The following is an 18,477-nucleotide window of genomic DNA, read 5'->3' as shown; positions in this document are numbered from 1 at the left end:
GGCAGGTGCTCCCCGAAGAGCAATGAGCTACAGCCTCCTAGGGACGCCTGCGGCACATAAGGCCGCTCAGGCAAACCATTCTGTACATAAGTCTACAGAACATTGAGGATACTCTGGGGTCTGGAAAGGCCACCAGAGACTGGAGGGGACCCCACTACCGCCATCCCTGATCAGAGATCCTTCCAGGGTTGGAGAGTCTTGATTTTGGACTGTATAGATTAAGCGGAGGAGGGTCAGTGCAGCCAGGTCAAGGAGCAGAGGTCAAGCCCACAGAGCAGGCCCTACAGGAGTGCAGGGCACCAGCAGTCACAGGACACTGGCTTCCGTGCCCAGCTCAGACGGGCTGGGAAGACAGCGAGGCAGCCCACGGATCCAGAGTCGGTGTGAGCGCTGGCCCCTCATCCACTGAAACACCTTCTCCAAGCACAGGCCAGACAGTCAGATGGGAGCTTGGTCCCCACCGGAGCAGGCAGCCTGCTTAGAGGCAAAGCTAAGGCCTCTGTTGGGGACACAGGCTGCTGCTGTGGAAATGTAGGGCCCCCAGGCCAACCCAGGAGCGACCAGCTTGGATTCCGGAGCTGAACTCAGCCGAAATGAATTGAATGGTGGCGGCTAACCTACAGGTTTCTCTTCATTGATGCCTAACGGGCACAGAAGAAACCTTTATTTGTCAATGAAACCTGCATACTGTGAAATTATGAGGCACTACTATAGGCAGAGTGTGCTCGTGAGGTTTGGGATTATCTGCATGGTCTCTGAAGGGCTTCCCTGGGTGGAGTTTCTGCCAGGGGCCTCCAACTAGTACACAAAAACCAGAGGGAGGAAGAGCATCAGAGGTCACTGTTCAGACTCCAGAAGTCCATCTGGAATGTCCCTTCACCCAGCGCCGCTTTGCCAGCTTGCCGTCTGGCCAAAGCCTTGACCCCCATAAGGTGAGGTTTGGGGTATCCCAATGGGTGATCTTGGGATAAGCACTTGGGTCACTGCGGGGAGCAAGCTCCCCAGCATATGCCACGACAGGCCTAGAACACAAGGCACAAAGCAAGTTCAAGAGTGTCTCGTGGCCTGGCTGTGTGTGGAAAACCACTGCACAGCTTCAGGCAAGGAAATCAAACAAACTGGTCAATGGCCTTTACAACTGAGGGCCTGGACGGTCGTGAGAAGCCAAGGGCAGCCTATTCAATCATTCGAGTTGAACTTGGAGCTGGGTACCGGGTGCCCAGCACACGTCAGTCTGAGAAAGAGGACGTGACAAGTTCACCTCCGCTCGTCACAGCTCTCACATGCCGTCCTGAGTGCTGGGGGCCTGCCTCGCCCCGCAGATGGATCAGCCCCAGACATAACACACGTGGGTCGACGTCACTGCTCTGGAACTGTGGTCTCCCCACTCCTGTCCTACAAGGCAGCGACACCAAGGCCACCCTCTGGAGATCCAGACATATACTAGGCATTCAACCAGTAGTTGGCAAATGGATTTTCCTGCAAATCCAGAGATGGAAAACCACAGCTAGAGAACTCCTAACCTCCCCAGGCCTGTTTTTAAAATAGGTCCCTTAAAAAAGAATGGAAAATGGGGGAAGGGGTGGGGAGAGAGAGAGAGCAAAAGAAAACTTCACTCGTTTCTAAATATAACTCCTGACACCCCTTGGAAAAAGATTCAGAATGTCTGGCAAAGTCTGGCACATGAAAAGTTACTTCTGGTTTGATTCCAGAAGACTATGCTCTTTAGAACATTCTGCAGGACACACCCCAGGTCTGCATGCAAGGAGACACACACCACTACTTACTTACACACGCGCACATGGCGCCCTGGGAAGTGGGGGGCGCCCAGATGGCTGCCGGGGACACCGGTGGCACTTAGATTTCATAGGGAAATTCAAGAGTGTGTACTAGAGAGACAGACAGAGTGCACCACACGGGCATGCTTCAGACTGACCACACCCGGCTCTGGGGAAGCCCAGTGAGCAGATTCTTGGCACTGCTTCCGGCCAGTGCGGTAAGGGCCGCCCACCCCATCTGGTCCAGCACGCTGAGCGTGTGGGGGTTTGGTCAGACAGACGCTCACTCCGCTGTGCCTCCGTCAGGGCTCCGCATGGGGACTTCTGGCCCTTATGCGCCTGGGAACTCTGAGCTTCTGAGAACAGCTAGGCGGTGAGACTGGTCCCCTTCCTGCCGGGGCTGTCATTGCAGAGTGCACGCGTGGTCACCGTGTGTCACAACCCAGCCCCTCCTCCCAAGACAGTCAGTGAACCGAGCCTATAAGAAGAGGTCTAGCCGCAGAGAGTGACAATGGTGTGGAGTGAAAAGCTGCTTAGAAAAAAATCGTAATTCAAGGGCACACGATGGGCAGAACACACATTCCTGGTGTACAACGTGCAGTAAACGTGCAGCTCACCTAGCGAGGACACCGCTGGGTTCGACCACAGTCCACCAAGGGGGAGAGGGGGGAAAAAAAGGGAAGTGAGATGACTTTGCAGCTGCCTTTTCTCTCTTCACTGAGGGATGTCCACCCAGAGGCATTTCAACACCAGGGAACAGAAGCAAGGGTTCCAGTGCCGGCCTGCCCAAGATCCTTCAAGTCTCCATCGACCTGAGAACCAAGCTTTGGAATCTGTCTTCCAACCTCAGAAGTGGAGGCCACATAGCATGGGCTGCAAGCTTCCGGCAGTCTCCAGTTTCCACAGCAACTCAGGGTTAGGCCCGGTCAAGGAGGAAATGGGCTGGCTCTCACCAGACCCACTCCCAGGATGGCCAGGACGCAGGCTCGAGCAAAGTGGGCCTGGCCTCTACTTCAGTCCCCCAAACGCCAAGCCACGGATCATGAAGTGCTCCTCCTTGGGGAAACCAGGCGCGTCCGTGGGGAGGAAGGCCACACTCACCTGGTCCTTCTTGCTCTTGTGTGATGAGGCCACGTGAGCCAGGTACTGAATGACTTTCTTGGTGTTCTCTGTCTTCCCAGCTCCAGACTCCCCCCTGCCAGAAGAGTGAAAGAAGTTCTCAGGGGAGAATTATCTTTGGTGTCTCCCCTTTCCCACTGCAGGCTCTACTGTCTCCCATTCTGTGGGTGCCAATGTGGGACACCCCCCCACCCCTGCAACAGCCCGTGGCAGGAAAGGGACAGGTTAAACTCTGGAATCCTCACTGGGGTCCTTTCCCACAGCCCTCCAGAGGTGTGACAAGAGTAAACTTCGGTCCACTGCCTGCCCTGGTCACTTGGCAGCCTTTGCTTCCAAAAGTCTCAGGAATCAGTTTTCGGCAGCTGTTGACTCAGGGGTCAAAGGCACTTATACATCTTCCCTTGAAACTTCACTTGAAGGAATGTTCTATACCATTAACTTCCTCAGCAGTGGGTTGATTTATCAGCTCCTCGTTAGGTTCAGAGGATGGAGGTGAGAAGCCCAGGTAAAGAAAGCTGAGGTTCAAAGCAGGAGAATGCATTCTGGGGGCCATCAGCTCCCAACCCTGCCTTGTTGAGAAAATGCTTGCTTTTCTTCTTGGCTATAAAGCCCAGCCACGCCCCCTCCTTTGAGGAAGGAGATTAAATCTTTGAAATAAAGCTCACTCATACTGTGGGACCACTGAACAGCAAACATTAAGCCTGTTCCTTGGGGAAGTGGGGGCTTTCCTGGTGACTCAGACAGTAAAGAATCTGCCTGCGATGCAGGAGACCCGGGTTCAATCCCTGGGTCAGGAAGATCCCCTGGAGAAGGGAATGGCAACCCACTCCAGTATGCTTGCTTGGAGAATTCCACGGACAGAGGAGCCTGGCGGGCTACAGTCCATGAGGTCACAAAGAGTCTGATGTGACTGAGCAGCTCACACTTTCACTTTTCACTTTTTGGGGAAGGAGTAGGGGATTGACGGGGGAATGGGTCTCGTGGACCTAGGTTTTGGTAGAAGTCCCAAAGAGTAAGAACAAAACAGAGTGACCCAGGCCCCACCACCCAGACAGAAACACTTACGTGCACAAAATGGACTGGTCTTCTCGGTCTGAAACAAAAGAGACACAGGGTTAACCTCCAGAAGAGTAAAGCATCCCCCTCCAGTTTCTGAAGAGCTGCCCACTGCCCCCACCCCCACCTTCCAGGAGCAGAAAGCCTCAGACACTGGCCTTGCAGGGGGATTGGGGGTTCCACACCACCAACACACGCTGAGCCTCTGCCTCACTGGGAGGAGGGACATTCCCCGGTGGCAGCTGCTCCCTCCTCCAGGGACTCAGACTGCCCGCCCTGGCTGCCCACTCAGCCCCAATTCCGTCTGTCCACCTCTGAGGAAGCCAACCTCTGGAAAGCTCCCTGGAAATCTACTTTCCTGAGTGCTAAGGTGGGGCCTGCCTTGTGCACTTCTAACGGGGTTGTTGGAAACAAGGTCTGCAGCAGATGTTTAAAAACACTATCCCCATCCAGGTAAGAGGCACAAGTAAGATGCTGGGTGAGAGGTGGGGGTCAAGGCTGGCTTTGCAGTGGGACAGCCCTGGGCTAAGATGCTGCCTTGGCGTGGCCTTCCCAGAGCCCAGCCTCCTCCCATGATGGGGGATAAGAGTGTACGTGGAAATGTACATGTGAGAAAGCACCAGTGTGGCGTCTGGCATGGGGAAAGTGCTCAGTAACGTGAGTTCAGAAGCAGGTCAGAAAGAACAGAAGCTCTTCATAATCAGCTCCTGACCAGTTTCTGTGACAACTGGGGTCTCCCGGCCTGGGGGTCAGGAACTCTCAGCCACTCTCCTAGCTGTGTGAGCCACTCAGCCAGCAAGGATGTAAACAGTGCTCTCCCCTTGGGGCAGGCAGAACAGTAATCTTCAGCTCTGAAAGCAAAGTCTGACAGAAATACTTTATTTAAGATATCAGGGTTGGCCTGGCTCAGTCCTGAGTGTGCAATTTTAAGCAACAGCTAAAAATAAAAAACTTTTTTTTCCCTTTTTATCCCATCACATGGAACACCCCACCCACCTCCTTGAGGTCAAGTCAGCCTGAATCCAGGACCAGGCTACTAATGGACACTTGGCTGCAGTGAGGTCTGTGGTTCCCAAGTCCTGGTTTCCTTATCCATACATAAACAAGCTACTAACTCCCTGACAGGATTAGTTTGAAAAACAAAAGAATGTACAAAGAACCCAGCCTGAAAGCCTGTGCAAGGAATGGACTTCACAGGCAGCTGCTGTCCATCTACCTCCCTATCAAGAAGTCACCATGATGGGTGGTGCTGACTCGGTCAGGGAGGTGGAAGAACTAGTTGACAAGTAACCAGGGTTCCAGCAGTTGTCAGGAGCCTCAGTGCTGGAGAGAAACTGACATCAGCCATCTGGAAGAACACCCTCACGGGCTCGACTGCCCAGCCAGGACCCTGCAGGACAGGGCATCTCGAGGCAGACTCAGGGCAGCCTGTGCGTTCAGCCTCGAGAGATGGATTTAGCTGTTGGGCACCAGCAGATACTGCGCAGCAAGGTCACAGGCCTCTCCGTGAGGGGACCCTCCTGCATGTTGATCCCAGCAGCCCACTCGACTGCACATTTCTGACGATCACCTCTTCTCCTGTCTCGGGAGGGAAAAAGGGAGTCCAGCCAGGGAGGAGCAATAAGAAAGCCCCTCCAGCCCTGAGAAGTATCAACAGTGCCGGGGTGTGGAGGGAACGCAGCCACTCACACGGACATAGCCCGCACCCTGCCCCCCACTGGGCAAGAGTTCAGAGCAGACCCGGAGTATGACCTTGCTTCCAGCTCTCGACTTTCCCAAAGAACAAGGCCCTTCAAGGCTGCACAGCAGGGCCTGAGACAGACCCAGAGGGGTCCCGATAAGGCAGCAGGGAAGGGAAGGCAGGGGGAGGGTCAGGAGGGAGCTGCTAAAGGTGGGGGAAGCCAGGGCAGAATAAGAGAATAAGGGGACTGGGGGGGTGGGAGGCGGCAGAGAACAGAAAGAACACAGCTGTGATGGGGTCAGGCCTCCCTCCCTCAGCCCCTGCTGCATCTCAGAGGCTGCCCAGCAGCTAGCGTGTTCAGTCCCGCTCCCTGGGAGCAGGCAAGAATGTACCTGCGCGGCGCAGCAAGTCTGCAGGCAGTGGCGGCTGAGGCTACCATAAAAGGAAACATTTCCATCCCTTCCAGAGGAACCGTTTTCCCAGGGCTGTCCGGGCCTGGTCCCTGGGACGGCTGGAATTCCTCTGATTGTGTGAGGGGGAGTCAGATGCTGAATGGCTGAACAACAGGAAGCAGAGGCCCCAAACACACACATGTGGGCACGCACACACAGTCACACTGTGCACACAGACCCACACGCACACACACATAGGGTTGTGGACAAGTTGCACGTGGACACTCATACACATGAATGCAGAGACCAGACGTGCCTGGGCGCATGTGCAGAGCCATGAGCGCACACACAGGCACATGTACACAGACACGCACACCTGTGGGTGCACACACACAGATAGAGACACTTACACAGAGGCCTGCACACACTTCACTCCCACTTCAGAACCAAACGCTTCATGTAAGCTTCATCCACTCCACCATCTCCAGCTTTCCCTGCTCTCTGACTTTTCACCTCCAACTCCTGAAGCCAAGGTACCACTGTCAACACAGACTAAAAGGAAACCCTCCAACCCTTGAATTTTACACTTTAAAGAAACCTTAATTTGCTTCGTCAGAACATTCGCTGAGGCAAATACTTTTGCAGAGGAAACCTGAGAGGAGGCGTTTCTGATTTCCTCAACTCTTGCCCCAACTACTTTTTTGAAAGTGAAGTCGCTCAGTCGTGTCCGACTCTTTGTGACCCCATGGACTGTAGCCTACCAGGCTCCTCTGTCCATGAGATTTTCCAGACAATAGTACTGGAGTGGATTGCCATTTCCTTCTCCAGGGGATCTTCCCGACCCAGGGATCGAACCCCGGTCTCCCGCATTGTAGACAGATGCTTTACCGTCTGAGCCACCAGGGAAGGCCCCAACCACTGGGCATCCCTAAATCCACCTGCCCACATGCCCCAGAACCTGTCAATTTCTCTCTTTTTATAGAAGGTTGCTTCGGCACCTCTTTGGAGGCTCATGAGGCAGGCACCGCCCCTGGTCTGCACAAGCCTGTCTCACCACATTTGGCTCTGTTCCTGCACTCAGCAGCATCTCTTCTGGGCAGGGCTATTGTTTTTGTTTAGTCGCTCAGTCGTGCCCAACTCTTTGCAACTCCATGGACCATAGCCCACGAGGCTCCTCTGTCCGTGGGATTTTCCAGGCAAGAATACTGGAGTGTGTTGCCATTTCCTTCTCCAGGGGATCTTCCTGAGCCGGGGATCAAACCCAGGGCTCCTGCATTAGCAGACAGATTCTTTACTGCTGAGCCACCAGGGGTCAGGCAGGAGATGGGGGAGGGTGGAGGGAATTCTCAGCGACTCTCCCCCTGGCTTGGTTTACTGTGCTGTGGCCCCAGTGCATTCCGGCCAGAACCCTCCTTAACACACACTCCATAAGCTCTCCCCATACGGTCCTCTCTAGGGACACGGACCCTTGAGAGTCCAGCCCACTCCATTGTTTGCTCAAGTCCTTATTTGAGCCTATGTGGAATGAAGGCTTATTTGAAAACACCCTTCCTTCCTCCAAGACAGACAGATAGGAATCCAACAGCCCAGAACCAGGGAAGTGCACCCACCAGAGAAAATCCAGTTCTGGGAAACAGGCTCCCACAGGATGAAGACAGTAGCCTGACTTAGGGCCCCTGAACCTCTCCTGCCTTGGTCCTGCCTCAGCAGGGACAGAGTAGAGACAGGAACACAAATCTCTGCAGTGATTTTCAACTCTTTTAAAAGCCGCAGCAGGGACTTCCCTGGCGGTCAAGTGGTTGAGACTCTGCCTTCCAATGTCTTCTGGTTCAGTCCCTGGTCAGGGAGTTAGGATCTCACATAGCAAAAAACCAAAATGTTGAAACAATATTGTAACAAATTCAATACAGACTTTAAAAGCAGCAGCAGCCTTTCCTCAGGAAAATCTTCCTGAGTCCCCCATATGAAGAGTAGGAGACAAAAACCAGAGCTGCTTGGGAGGTGGAGACAGGGTTCCTGGGAACACACTTTACAACTACCGGTCCATGTGTCTGGAGCCACGGGGGAGAGAAGAAAGCCGCTGGCTGGGTGCCCTAGAGCCCGGGGCAGCACCCTTGTCCTGCACGTCCCCACAGGACGCCTGGCCCCTCGGCCTTCGGGCAATGGGAGGGCAGGGTTCCCTGGCAGCGCCGCTCCAAGGATCAAATGAGGTGGGTGAATAAAGCCCGAGACACAGGGCAGGGTTTGGAGACTGACCGGAATGACCCCAGCCCTGGGCACCTTCCAGCTCTCCCAAATGCATGGCCTCCTCACAACAACAGTGAGAAAGGTTTTAAGTTACATATCCAGTGATGAGGCCATTACCTCTCTGAATTTTATTTTAAACCCCAAATGCCCTGAGGCCTTTTGGAGCCGATTCTGATGTCCACATGGACAGGTGTTTCCAGCCAGCTCAGGAGGCCCTGTCACAGGTTGTGAAGGGGGGCGGGGGGGGAGCCCCAACCACAGGTACTTCAGGCCAGGTACAGGCTTCACAGGCTTCTGTGAGGGGCCTTCTCACTCACTTCCTCTGAGAAAGGAGCTGCCGATTCTTGTCCATAAAAGGCCACGCGGCTCGCTCAGCCGTGATGTGACATCAGCCCCGACAGGAAGTATGGGAGGCGGGAACAGGTCTGGTTCACCCGCTGCGGCTGCCCAGGACTGACTCATCGGACGCTCACTCAGATAACGCCTGCTAGCCTTCCGCAGGGCTGCTCTCTGGGGGCACCTGGAACAGGGTTCTGCCTACAGGACCCGTCTTCAGATCAACTGGGTTTTTCTCTAGAACGGACTGAGATGTGGATACAGCCCAAGCAAAAATGAATTCACAGGGCAGCTGCAGCTTCGACAGCCCACCTGAATGGGTGAGACATGGCACAACCAGTGGGCCTGCGACTGTCCACACCAAGGCGGCTGTTTTTTTGCTAAAACTGCACAACAGACCCCCGGGTGGCCCGCTGTCAGACTCCTGCTCGGTGTTGCCTGGGACAGAAGCCTCAAGCTGCAGGGACAAATTCCAGGGCTGCAGGTTACTTCTCCTGAGACTCTCTCAGAGACAGCATTTTGGTCCCAGTGGGCGAAAACACCAGGCACTTTGCCAGGTGTAAAATGTGGAGAGACTTGTGGGTTTAAGCTCAGACCTGGGGGCTGGGAAGGTTCTAGACAACAGATGGTCCCATCAGCTGCATCTAGAAGTCAGGACACTAAGTCCTGAGAAACCCAATGACTTGGTCAAAGCATATAAGCTGGGGCAAGAAGCCAGGCCTCCAGATTCTTCCCCACACTGCTCCCATGGGCCAGGGCCTCAGGGCTGCATGTGATGTGCTATTCCCACTAACGAAGGGACACGCTAGCCTTGCAAGCTGTCTGCTACTTTTTCCAAAGCCAGCCCAAGTCATGAGCTTGGGTTATTTAAGTGCATAGGAAGCAAACAGAGGTGAGGAAGAGGGGGCAAAATAATGCCTCCTGTTAGTGGGTTGCTGCCAAGCCTCGGCAGCCTTGTGTCATGGCACCCAGGGGAACCTACCAGCACCCCACTGCAGTCAGTGAGCGAGGAGAAAAACCCACTGGTGGCTCCCAAGCACATGGCGGTGTCACCAGCCATGTTCTCTTCAGGAACAAAGGTGGGCCCAGACCAAGCAGACACTCGAACCAGAAGCCAGGGGACCAGCCCCACTTGGCGCCTCTGCCCACGCTCTGCCCCTGTAGGGTTGGGGTGTGAGCTCTGCAGAGGCCCAGTCCCCAGGCACAGGAGGCAGAGGTCTGGTAGGCCTCCCCCACCAGCACCCCTGACAATTAGGAAGAAACTCAGGGGACTGCTCTTTTCATTCTGTTAGGAGGCCCCAGATAAGCCCCCTCTTGGTCAAAATGCATCCAGTGGCTCACGCAGGTAGGCTCCTAGTGCACAGGTAAACCTGCCCAAACCACTGCTTCTGGCAGGCAGGGCTGGGAGCAAGAACTTCTCAGAGTGGGCTGCTGCTGAGGCAGCTCTCATGGGTCTGCCAGGATGGAGGGAGACTCAAAAGCCACATGTGGGTACAGACGGCCCACAGCAAAGGGCATGAGGACATCTGGAGAGACCTAACAACCCCTAAGGCCAGTTTCACCCTCTGAAATAACCCCTCATGGAAAAGGAAAGACAGGCAGGGGTCTTGGACAGAGAGCACCCGTGGCTCACTTGGACAGAGAGCCACGGGTCACAGCTCTGCAGCAGGGAGGACAGGCGGGAAAGACAAAGGGACAAAGACAGGGAATGAGATGGACACCACCAGGCAAGCTCAGGACAAACCTGGCTTCAAGTTGGAGCACAAACAGCCCTCCCAGGAGGCAGCGGGCTTTGCGAACGTCCCATTGATGGGTTCGGTCCAAGTTAGAGAACCAGGAACAGCAGGGCTAAGGAGACAAACTGCAGTGGCACGTGAAGATGTGCCCTGCAGAAGCCAGGGGATGAAATGTCTTGAGAAGGACAAGCAAATGAAATAAAAGATGGGCTGGGGACTGTGGGGCCAGTATTTGCCCCCAGAACATGGCTTCTGTTCTTGGCTTTGAGGTCTGCCGTATTGTTTGCAGTCCATCTTGGGTTGGAGAGACCAGCTCTTCAATAAGAGTCAGGAAGTCCAGTTGGAATGACACCCCAAGCCCCAGTCAGCACCACCTGTTTGCCAGAAGCATGGAGTTATTACAAAGGTCAACACTGGGCCATTAGCCTTGGTCAAGACTAGAGGAATTTTACAGAAGCCACTGATGTTATCCTGAGTTTTACGCCTGCAGGCTCTCAGCTCCCTTATCTCTTTAGTTTGGAGGAATTTATCTTGTTCTCCTCTGATAGCTTAATTCCAGAAATCAGGCAAGCAAAGGAAAGCAATCCTTTCCTCCAAGTGCACCAGTGTCCAGCCCTGACATACCAGGACACACTCTCTCAGGGTCTCCAGCCAAGAACTTGAGAAAACAGGGAAAACGAGATTGTAGGGAGCAGAGAGGTTAAAAGCACAAAGCAGCTTAGCCATTAGAGACATTGCAGGTGAGTTTTTGTTGTTTGCACGTTGCGGGGAGGAAGATGTGAAGTAACAGAGACATGGGGCCAAGTTCTCGGCCACCCGCAAAGTTTCAGGTTCCGAGAGGTCACTTCTTTCTTCTCTCCCACTTCAGTCAGCCCAAAGCAAAGCAAAGCCGGCCTGCTGGGTTGAATCAAAAACAAAACAAAAAAGCAAGCCAAGAGCTGAATCCTTGAAAAGGACTCATTAACCACAGATTCCTCTTCTAGAAAGAACATTTTATAGAAATGAGACTGACAGGCATGACCACATTGTAAGCAGGCAGCCTCATTTCAGGAGCTGACTTTCCTTCTGGGGGGCCTGACCAAGCAGCCTCTATGCGGGCGCTCTGGAGTTGGGGTGGCAGGCCCAGGGCTGCCTGTCACGATGCCCCTCTGGTAGCCCACCAGCACATAAACAGAGGACTGCTCCAGAGCCAGGAAGGAACTGTCTCTCGTGTGCACGACACCTTCCTGAAGACCCACCCTCGAGGCCTCATCCACCCCAAGGCCCAAGGACCAGATCAGACAAGCTGGAGGCTGCATCTGCCAGCACACGTCTTGTGTCACGTGGTGACTGTGGGGATGGCAGCTAGATGAGCCATTTCCTGTGCGTGCCGGTACCCAGAGCCTGGCCTCTCGGAGGAGGCTCACCGAGGAAACTTTAAGAAGCCACCTGAGAAAGTGTTTGCTTATCACCTTCTTCAAGCAAGTGGGAGAGTGTGTGATGAGCAGTTCTCGCAGAAGGCAGGGACTGTTCATTCAAGACATGGCATCTCCAGGCCCCACTGCTACCTTCTATTGGACATTCGTCACAGGACACGGCCTCTCGTTCGATCCTTGGAGTAACCCTGCCAACTTTGTTTATCCAGTCAAGAGGCAGACAAGAAAATGAAGGCCCAGAGTTGACCCCGGTCGGTCGGGACACAACAGGGCCAGACTCCAACTAGTCCAAACCCCGTGCTCTCTTCTGCATACACTTTCTGCTCACAAGGCAAGTCTCTCCTTCAAGCTAAGGCCCAGAGAGACCCAGCAGACTAGACTCCTCTGGTGACCTGCTCCAGAAGCGCCGTGTCATCTGTCAAAGCTGGACCCACGACCCTCCTGCTGTGGTGTATCTGCCTGCCTCTCAGACCCCAACCCCAGCAGGGCTGCATCCAGCACAGCCGGCTGGCAGGGGTGATCGTGGGACGGCAGGGGCGACAGAGCGCGGCCCTAGGATAAGCCAGCCGCTGCCTCCGGGCTTCCCTGCAGACAGCGGGGCCTTTGTGTGCAGCCGGCTGGCGGGGCTCCCTGGCAGGGCCTGAGTCTCCCGGCCGGCACATTCCTGGCTAAGTAGAATCGTCATATCTGTGGCTTCCTCAGCTGCCTGTCCTGTGAGTCTGCTTTAATGCAGGGACCGTTGAAGCACTTCCGACACAGCACTTTCTCTGGAAGACCTTAGAGGGTAGACAGCTCCATGGGAACAACAGTCACCAAGGCCGGGTGAAGGTGGAAAGAGGGCTCTAACCAGCCAAGCCCACAGGGAGCATCCCTCCAACTCCAGCCAGGGAGGAGGACCAGCGGTGAGCCCTGGAGGATGGGCACCAGGGTGGGAGTGGGAGAACTGATTTCTGGGGCTGGCTCTCTGGGGGCCTTTGGACAGTCAGTTAACATTCCTGGGCCTGTCCTTCTACCTGTAAGGCAGGAGGACTGTCCTCAAATGTGAAGAGAATGATCAAATTCTACCCTTCTTTGCTACCCAGAAAGGTTACTCAAGCACTGAGAGGCTGGTGGACACTCACCCAGCCCTTGGAGACCAACCACCCTAGGGCAGCTTCCACTGAGGAGCAGAGGTGGGACTAGCGTGGAGCAAAGGGTTAAATAGTTCTCGGATTAGTTCAGGTCTGGAATGAGAGCAGACCCTGCTGCCCCTCCCCCAGCAGTGTTGGGAGCTCATTAAAATACCTGAGTCACCAAAAGTGAACCAAATCTGGTATTCTAACTAATTAACATAGAAGAGAGTCCTTTCCTTCTCCTCCTAGGGGAGATAACTGAGCTCCAATTCTTTAACTGGCTGGGTCTCCAGTGAAAACACAGGCAGTCTTTCCCACAGAGGGAGACTCCCAAATTCCCCGGGGCAGCCCCTGGTACCCTGCCCCCCATACCTGACGTATGCCTTCAGTCTTCTCATCCTTCCGGCCTCAGATCATTCAAAGCCTTCCGCTTTTTACAGAATCCTTAGGAACATGTTAACCATAAGGTAGGAAGACCCAGTAATGCCCAGGACAACAAATTAACCCAACGGGAAAGCCAAGGTAGGAAGGGTGAACCTACCAAGTCACCACAACTTTAATTAAACCCAAGGCTGAGGATTAAAACAAACAAAACTGGCACGCCTGGGCCATGCCATAACCATTTATTGACATATAACCTGCCAGCCTTTCCACAGGATCCGACCTCCACGGGGTGTTCTGCGGTGACTTTCTGACCACCCCAGGCCCCGGCGGCAACATCTTCTAAACTCTCAAGACACCTGACACTTGTGCAGTCACGTTGACAGCAGGTATAGGTGGCACCTCATCCTGTTATACAGCTTCGGCCACAGATCTCTGTGTACAAACATGTCTGTCTCTCCCACCAGATTGCCAGCGCCTCCAGTGCCAGAATAACGTGCTCAAGTATTCTGGCACTTTCCATCTCCTACCTCCATAGCCTAATCTTGAATACCATGTGCCGCCATGCCTCATCTTGTACCCAAGGCAGACAGCACTAATCTATCCCAGCATTCTCTGGCACTGAGTCTCAGATCCTTGCCAACACAGGGCTAGGCAAGGCACTACTGACTGATCGGAGCTGACACTTTAGAACAAAATCCATCTGCAATACTTAGTACAATAGTTCTGAAGTAAGTGGGGGCAATTTTGCCCCCCCCCCCCAGGGAACATTCAATAGCTATGCCTGGGGGCATTTTTGATTGTCACAACTGGAGGGGGAGGGTGCTATTGGCATCAAGTGGGCAGAAGCCAGGATGCTGCTAAGCATCCCATAATACTCAGGATAAGTCCCACCCCCACCCAGCCTGCAACAAGAGTATCCAGCCCAAATGTCAGTGGTGCCAGTTTGAGAAACCCTGGCTTAGTCTAACAAACAGATAAACGATATAATTTATCATCCAAACTGGGGTGCTTCTGAAAGTAAGAGAGCAGTGTCAATACTAACTGCAAGACAGCAGACATAAATCAGGACTTACAGGCAGATCAGAGCATTTAAGAGATGAAAGGCAAGGAAGGTCCCTAGAAGAAGTCAAAGAGCTCCTCTCATAAAAGTCCCCAGACAAAGCCACCAACTCTCCTATTTGGCAGAATAAATGCCAGTATGTCATAAGCCACAGCCAGCTAAGGGACGAGATCTTTTTCTAGTTCTCATTTAAAGAAAAAGCAGAAAAGGAACCGTCTGGCTGTGCCTTTTAGGACGTGTGTGTCAGAGAACAGACTTGTGTTTCTCAAAGTCAGGGGGGGCTGCGTGTATTAAGTAAAACACTCTATCCAAAAGAGAGAAGCTGATTCTGACAACCTGAGGACCCCAATGCTCCACTGTTATTACCTGACTTAGGGCAAGAACCAAAGACTCCTCCTGGGAACTTTCTTTACTGGTGAGCCATCTTGTCATAACAGGGCAACTTCTGTTAATTAACTTCCTCCTTGTTGTCTCAAGAACAAGAAATCTGTTGCTGATTGCTTTGCTGGTCAACTATGTGCAACGAGAGGGAACATGGAAATGTCCCTAGTCAACACGGGGGCTGAAGAGCTGCACTGAGTCCAGTGTGAGGCAGAGAGTGGGTGAAAACTTCTCAGTCTGAGGTTCAGAAAATACGTGGACCCAGCACCTACACAGATCATTAAAGAGAAGCACTAAGTCCCTAGGTTCCTCGTGCCTGCAGATGTATCTCCTATCCCTGTTCTCCAAAAGATGAAAACACCCACACATTTGCCCTCCTAATTTGAGGCAGCTCCTTGGTTCCTGTCAAGGACATTCCATTACAGCCAAGACTTCCTGCTCAACACAAAGGAAAGCTCTAGTCCTCTGCAGTTCCCTTTTCCTTTTTTCCCCAACTGTTTCCAACCTGTAGAGCTGACTTTTGTCCCTCAAAATTATCACAGTTGAACACATATAACTTGGGCAAATCTCTTTGGGAAGAAGTCCCACAGGTTGTTAGAAAAAAGGCTAGCAGTCTAATTTCACCCAATTCCTGGAGCCATGCTATAGTGATATAGCTACATTATTCTTATCATAATGGCTTGACGAGAAGTGAAAAAGCCCACTTGCTAGAAAAAAACCTTTTGGGTTCAGGATCCAAGTGTGGGAACATGCTCTAACTCAGCAGCGCAGAGCTCAAGAATACTCCAGTCTGCATGAGGCCAATTATAAGAGCCAAGAGAAAACTGACTCATAACCTCTGGAGACAGACTCAGGCTCTTCTGGAATCCCACGGAATGTTCTCCCATCAGACTCTTCTAGTTAGCACTCTGAAACCAACATCCTACTTTAAAACCCTGGCTTCCTCAAGAAATTTTGATAGACGTGAACATGAGCCAAAGGAGAGGCCACACTTGTACATCTTACATAATTCACCAAGTTTGGTGATGAAACACCTTCCATAGCACTGTGTGGCTGGTACAAGACAGACCCACCATGTTGCCATTTTAAACCACTAAACCAGGGATAAAGTTAACGCAAGACTCATCACCACCAATGCCTAGATTGACTATTAAGATTAAAGAAAAAAAAAAACAGGATGCCCATGTAATAAGTAAGACATGAAAAACCACTATCAGTATAAAATATGAGAACATAACCCTATGCTAAGCAGTTGGCTAAGCTCTGAGAATATAAAGGCAATGTGGGCCTGGTCCACACCTAAGTCAAAGTATTACCAAGGTTAGCCCAGACATCCTCCCTAGCTGGCAGTAATACTTCAGTCACGTCTTTAACAAAAGAGTAGAGACTTGCCAGCTATTGCAAGGCAGATGGAACAGCCATGATGGTTTGAAGCAGAAAGGCCTACTGGAGAAATATAAGCAGTTCCATGCAGCCAGGAAGTTGGAGAAGTAGGCAGCAGGCCAATTAAAAAAGGGACAGTGTAAGATAAATCAGAACTGGGCGGATGGAGAAATAGCATCTGGGAGCAGTGGGCTGGCGGCAATCAACTAATAGAGCTGGTCCTCAGCTGGAAAGTGATGGCAAAGCCACTGAAGCGGGTGGGGCCATGGTCCAGAGGATGAGACCTTGAGGAGCAACAGGTGTTAATAGGGGGGAAGATGTGAATGGGGCCGTAGAGATTAGGGAACCATAAAATCACAGGAAGGAAGGGCTTTCAAAAGGAAGTGGTCAAGACTGTCCAGTCCTAGGAGAGGCTAAGTAAGATAAGAACCCAGAGCTCCACAGAAAGGAGGGTGGCCTTTACCAGACAGTCTGGGAGGGCAGCGGATGACGTGCAGGGGCAGGAGTGTGGCTGAGAAGTGCTGAATGGAGGCAGTGAGCGTGGATACTTCCTCTAAAAAGCTTCACTGTAACGGAGGAAGGCAGACACAACCTACACAGGGCACAGAATCCAGGAGAGACTTTGTCTATTCTTTTAAAATACGTAAACACACACACACGTTTCCAGACTGTGGAGAAGACGGGAAGAGGTTAAAATCATGGAGGAAAGGGAATAACAGGTAGAAAAGGCAGCCCAGAAGTCAGAGAACTGGCACAGGAGCTCTTGATCAGAATGAGAAATTGGGAAATAATTAGGAAATGCACTTTTTTTTTTAAGGCTTCTACAATACTCTATCAACATATAAACGTCTCCTTTGACGGCCACCAGCCTTGGCTCTCGCGCAGTGGCTTACAGACCTCTATGCACAGCCCCCTCACCAGCACCAGTGATAGCCAGTCCACAGGATCACCGTGGCTGCGAGCATGAAGGAGCACCCGCAAAGCGGCCGACGAGGCTGCAGGTAGAGACAGACCCTTGGAAGGCTGAGGGACTCACCTTGCATCATACTCCTATAGGCGGTGTCTGTGATAGCGTAAATGTGGGGGGGCATCTCATGCCTCTTCTTGCCCTTGTACATTTCCACGATCTCTTCGGAATAGATAGGCAGGTTCTTATAAGGGTTGATGACCACACAGAACAGGCCTGAATAGGTCTGAAAAGAGTGACAAACAGAAATAGGTTAGGAAGTTTGACTCACAATGTCATGGAAATCCTGTAGCAAAATGTCTGCTGCCTCCAAGGATCCCAAGTCAGCCTGATGTGAAAGCACCTCCTGGAGCCCCTGGTTTTCCAGGTGCTGCTCTAGCAGACCTGCTGTGGCATGGGGGCACCACCAGCATTTCTGCTCTTTCAGTGGGAGGCCTCCCTTGACTGCAAGACTGCTGCCAGCTGTGCACGTCAACAAGCATGTGCTTTGGGCAAGATACGGGGCAAGCTTCATGGACAGTAGGAGTCCAGTTATGAAACTGAGATGTAAGGACAATAAGAGATGTGTTTGCGTTCGTGAGAGATGCACAAAGGGAGAAGGATCCAGCTGCAGCAAGCCAACTGTGTGAAGATACAAATTATTCTATCCTGAAGGACTTTCCAAGATATTCAAGCCAAAACTTTTCCATCATTGGGAAAGACTCATTATGCTCCTCAACCATCTAGATCCTTTGTGGGAGAGTAGATCACTGACAGATACCCCTCCCTGGAATCTTCCAGAGACAATAACATGAAGATCTCTTTAAAAAAAAAAAAAGACCACTGTCCTGTCCCCCATGAACTTTCTCCAAGACTCAGGTCTCCGCTGAAGGGGAATTCAATTCGTCAGCACTCACAGTGAGACTTCTGGGAACACACCTGATACCCCAAGTCTGAGTTCACCAGGTTAAATCAGATCTCAGAGTCAAATCCCAACAAGGGCAAGTTTCTTAACTGCCCCCTCCATTTCTCAATCTGTAAAATGGGCACAGACAGGCTAGTTGATCTTCATTGAGTGAGGGGCTCAGAGTAGTTCAGGAAAGCAGTTTCCAGTGGCAACAGTCTAGGCAGACCTGCCTTTCTTTGGTGTCTTCTTTTTCTAATAATTTCCCTGCTATTTTCTTTTTCTTCCAAGACCCCCCTCCCCCTCCCTGCAACATACAAAAAAAGACAGACTCCTAATACCTGGATAAGACGCCCAAGACCACCTAGGGGACATGGGTACTCACTGAGGGACACAGCTCTCTTTAGGCAGCTGGAGCAACACAAGCACCTTCTCCCAAGAAAAACAGGCCAGAGGCCCCAAAGAAGCCAGGCAAAGCGAGACCCACAAGTCATGACTCACAAACACCTGCAGCCCTCAACTCTGCTGAGTGACAGCTGAAGACCGC

The 18,477-nt window shown here is 52.4% G+C and overlaps 1 protein-coding gene across 2 annotated transcripts in view; it reads right to left on the bottom strand.

The window, feature by feature from the left end:
• MYH9 (myosin heavy chain 9) overlaps nucleotides 1-18,477 on the bottom strand; it is an 86,912-nt gene that overhangs the window by 34,424 nt on the left and 34,011 nt on the right. Inside the window, exons 3-5 of one of the 2 annotated variants that reach the window (XM_040234719.1) lie at nucleotides 17,117-17,273; nucleotides 3,963-3,990; nucleotides 2,880-2,973 (exon numbers count right to left, since the gene is read on the bottom strand). In XM_040234719.1, coding sequence (XP_040090653.1) covers nucleotides 2,880-2,973; nucleotides 3,963-3,990; nucleotides 17,117-17,273 — 279 coding nt within the window. Of the gene's footprint in view, nucleotides 1-2,879; nucleotides 2,974-3,962; nucleotides 3,991-17,116; nucleotides 18,438-18,477 lie in introns of both variants that reach the window. The other variant, XM_040234721.1, reaches the window with a different exon arrangement.

Source organism: Oryx dammah, unplaced genomic scaffold, assembly GCF_014754425.2.
Source record: "Oryx dammah isolate SB20612 unplaced genomic scaffold, SCBI_Odam_1.1 HiC_scaffold_29, whole genome shotgun sequence".
Taxonomy (NCBI): Eukaryota; Metazoa; Chordata; class Mammalia; order Artiodactyla; family Bovidae; genus Oryx; species Oryx dammah.
The sequence above is the reverse complement of the archived record's forward strand: the minus strand, read 5'-3'. Positions and strand labels throughout refer to the sequence as shown.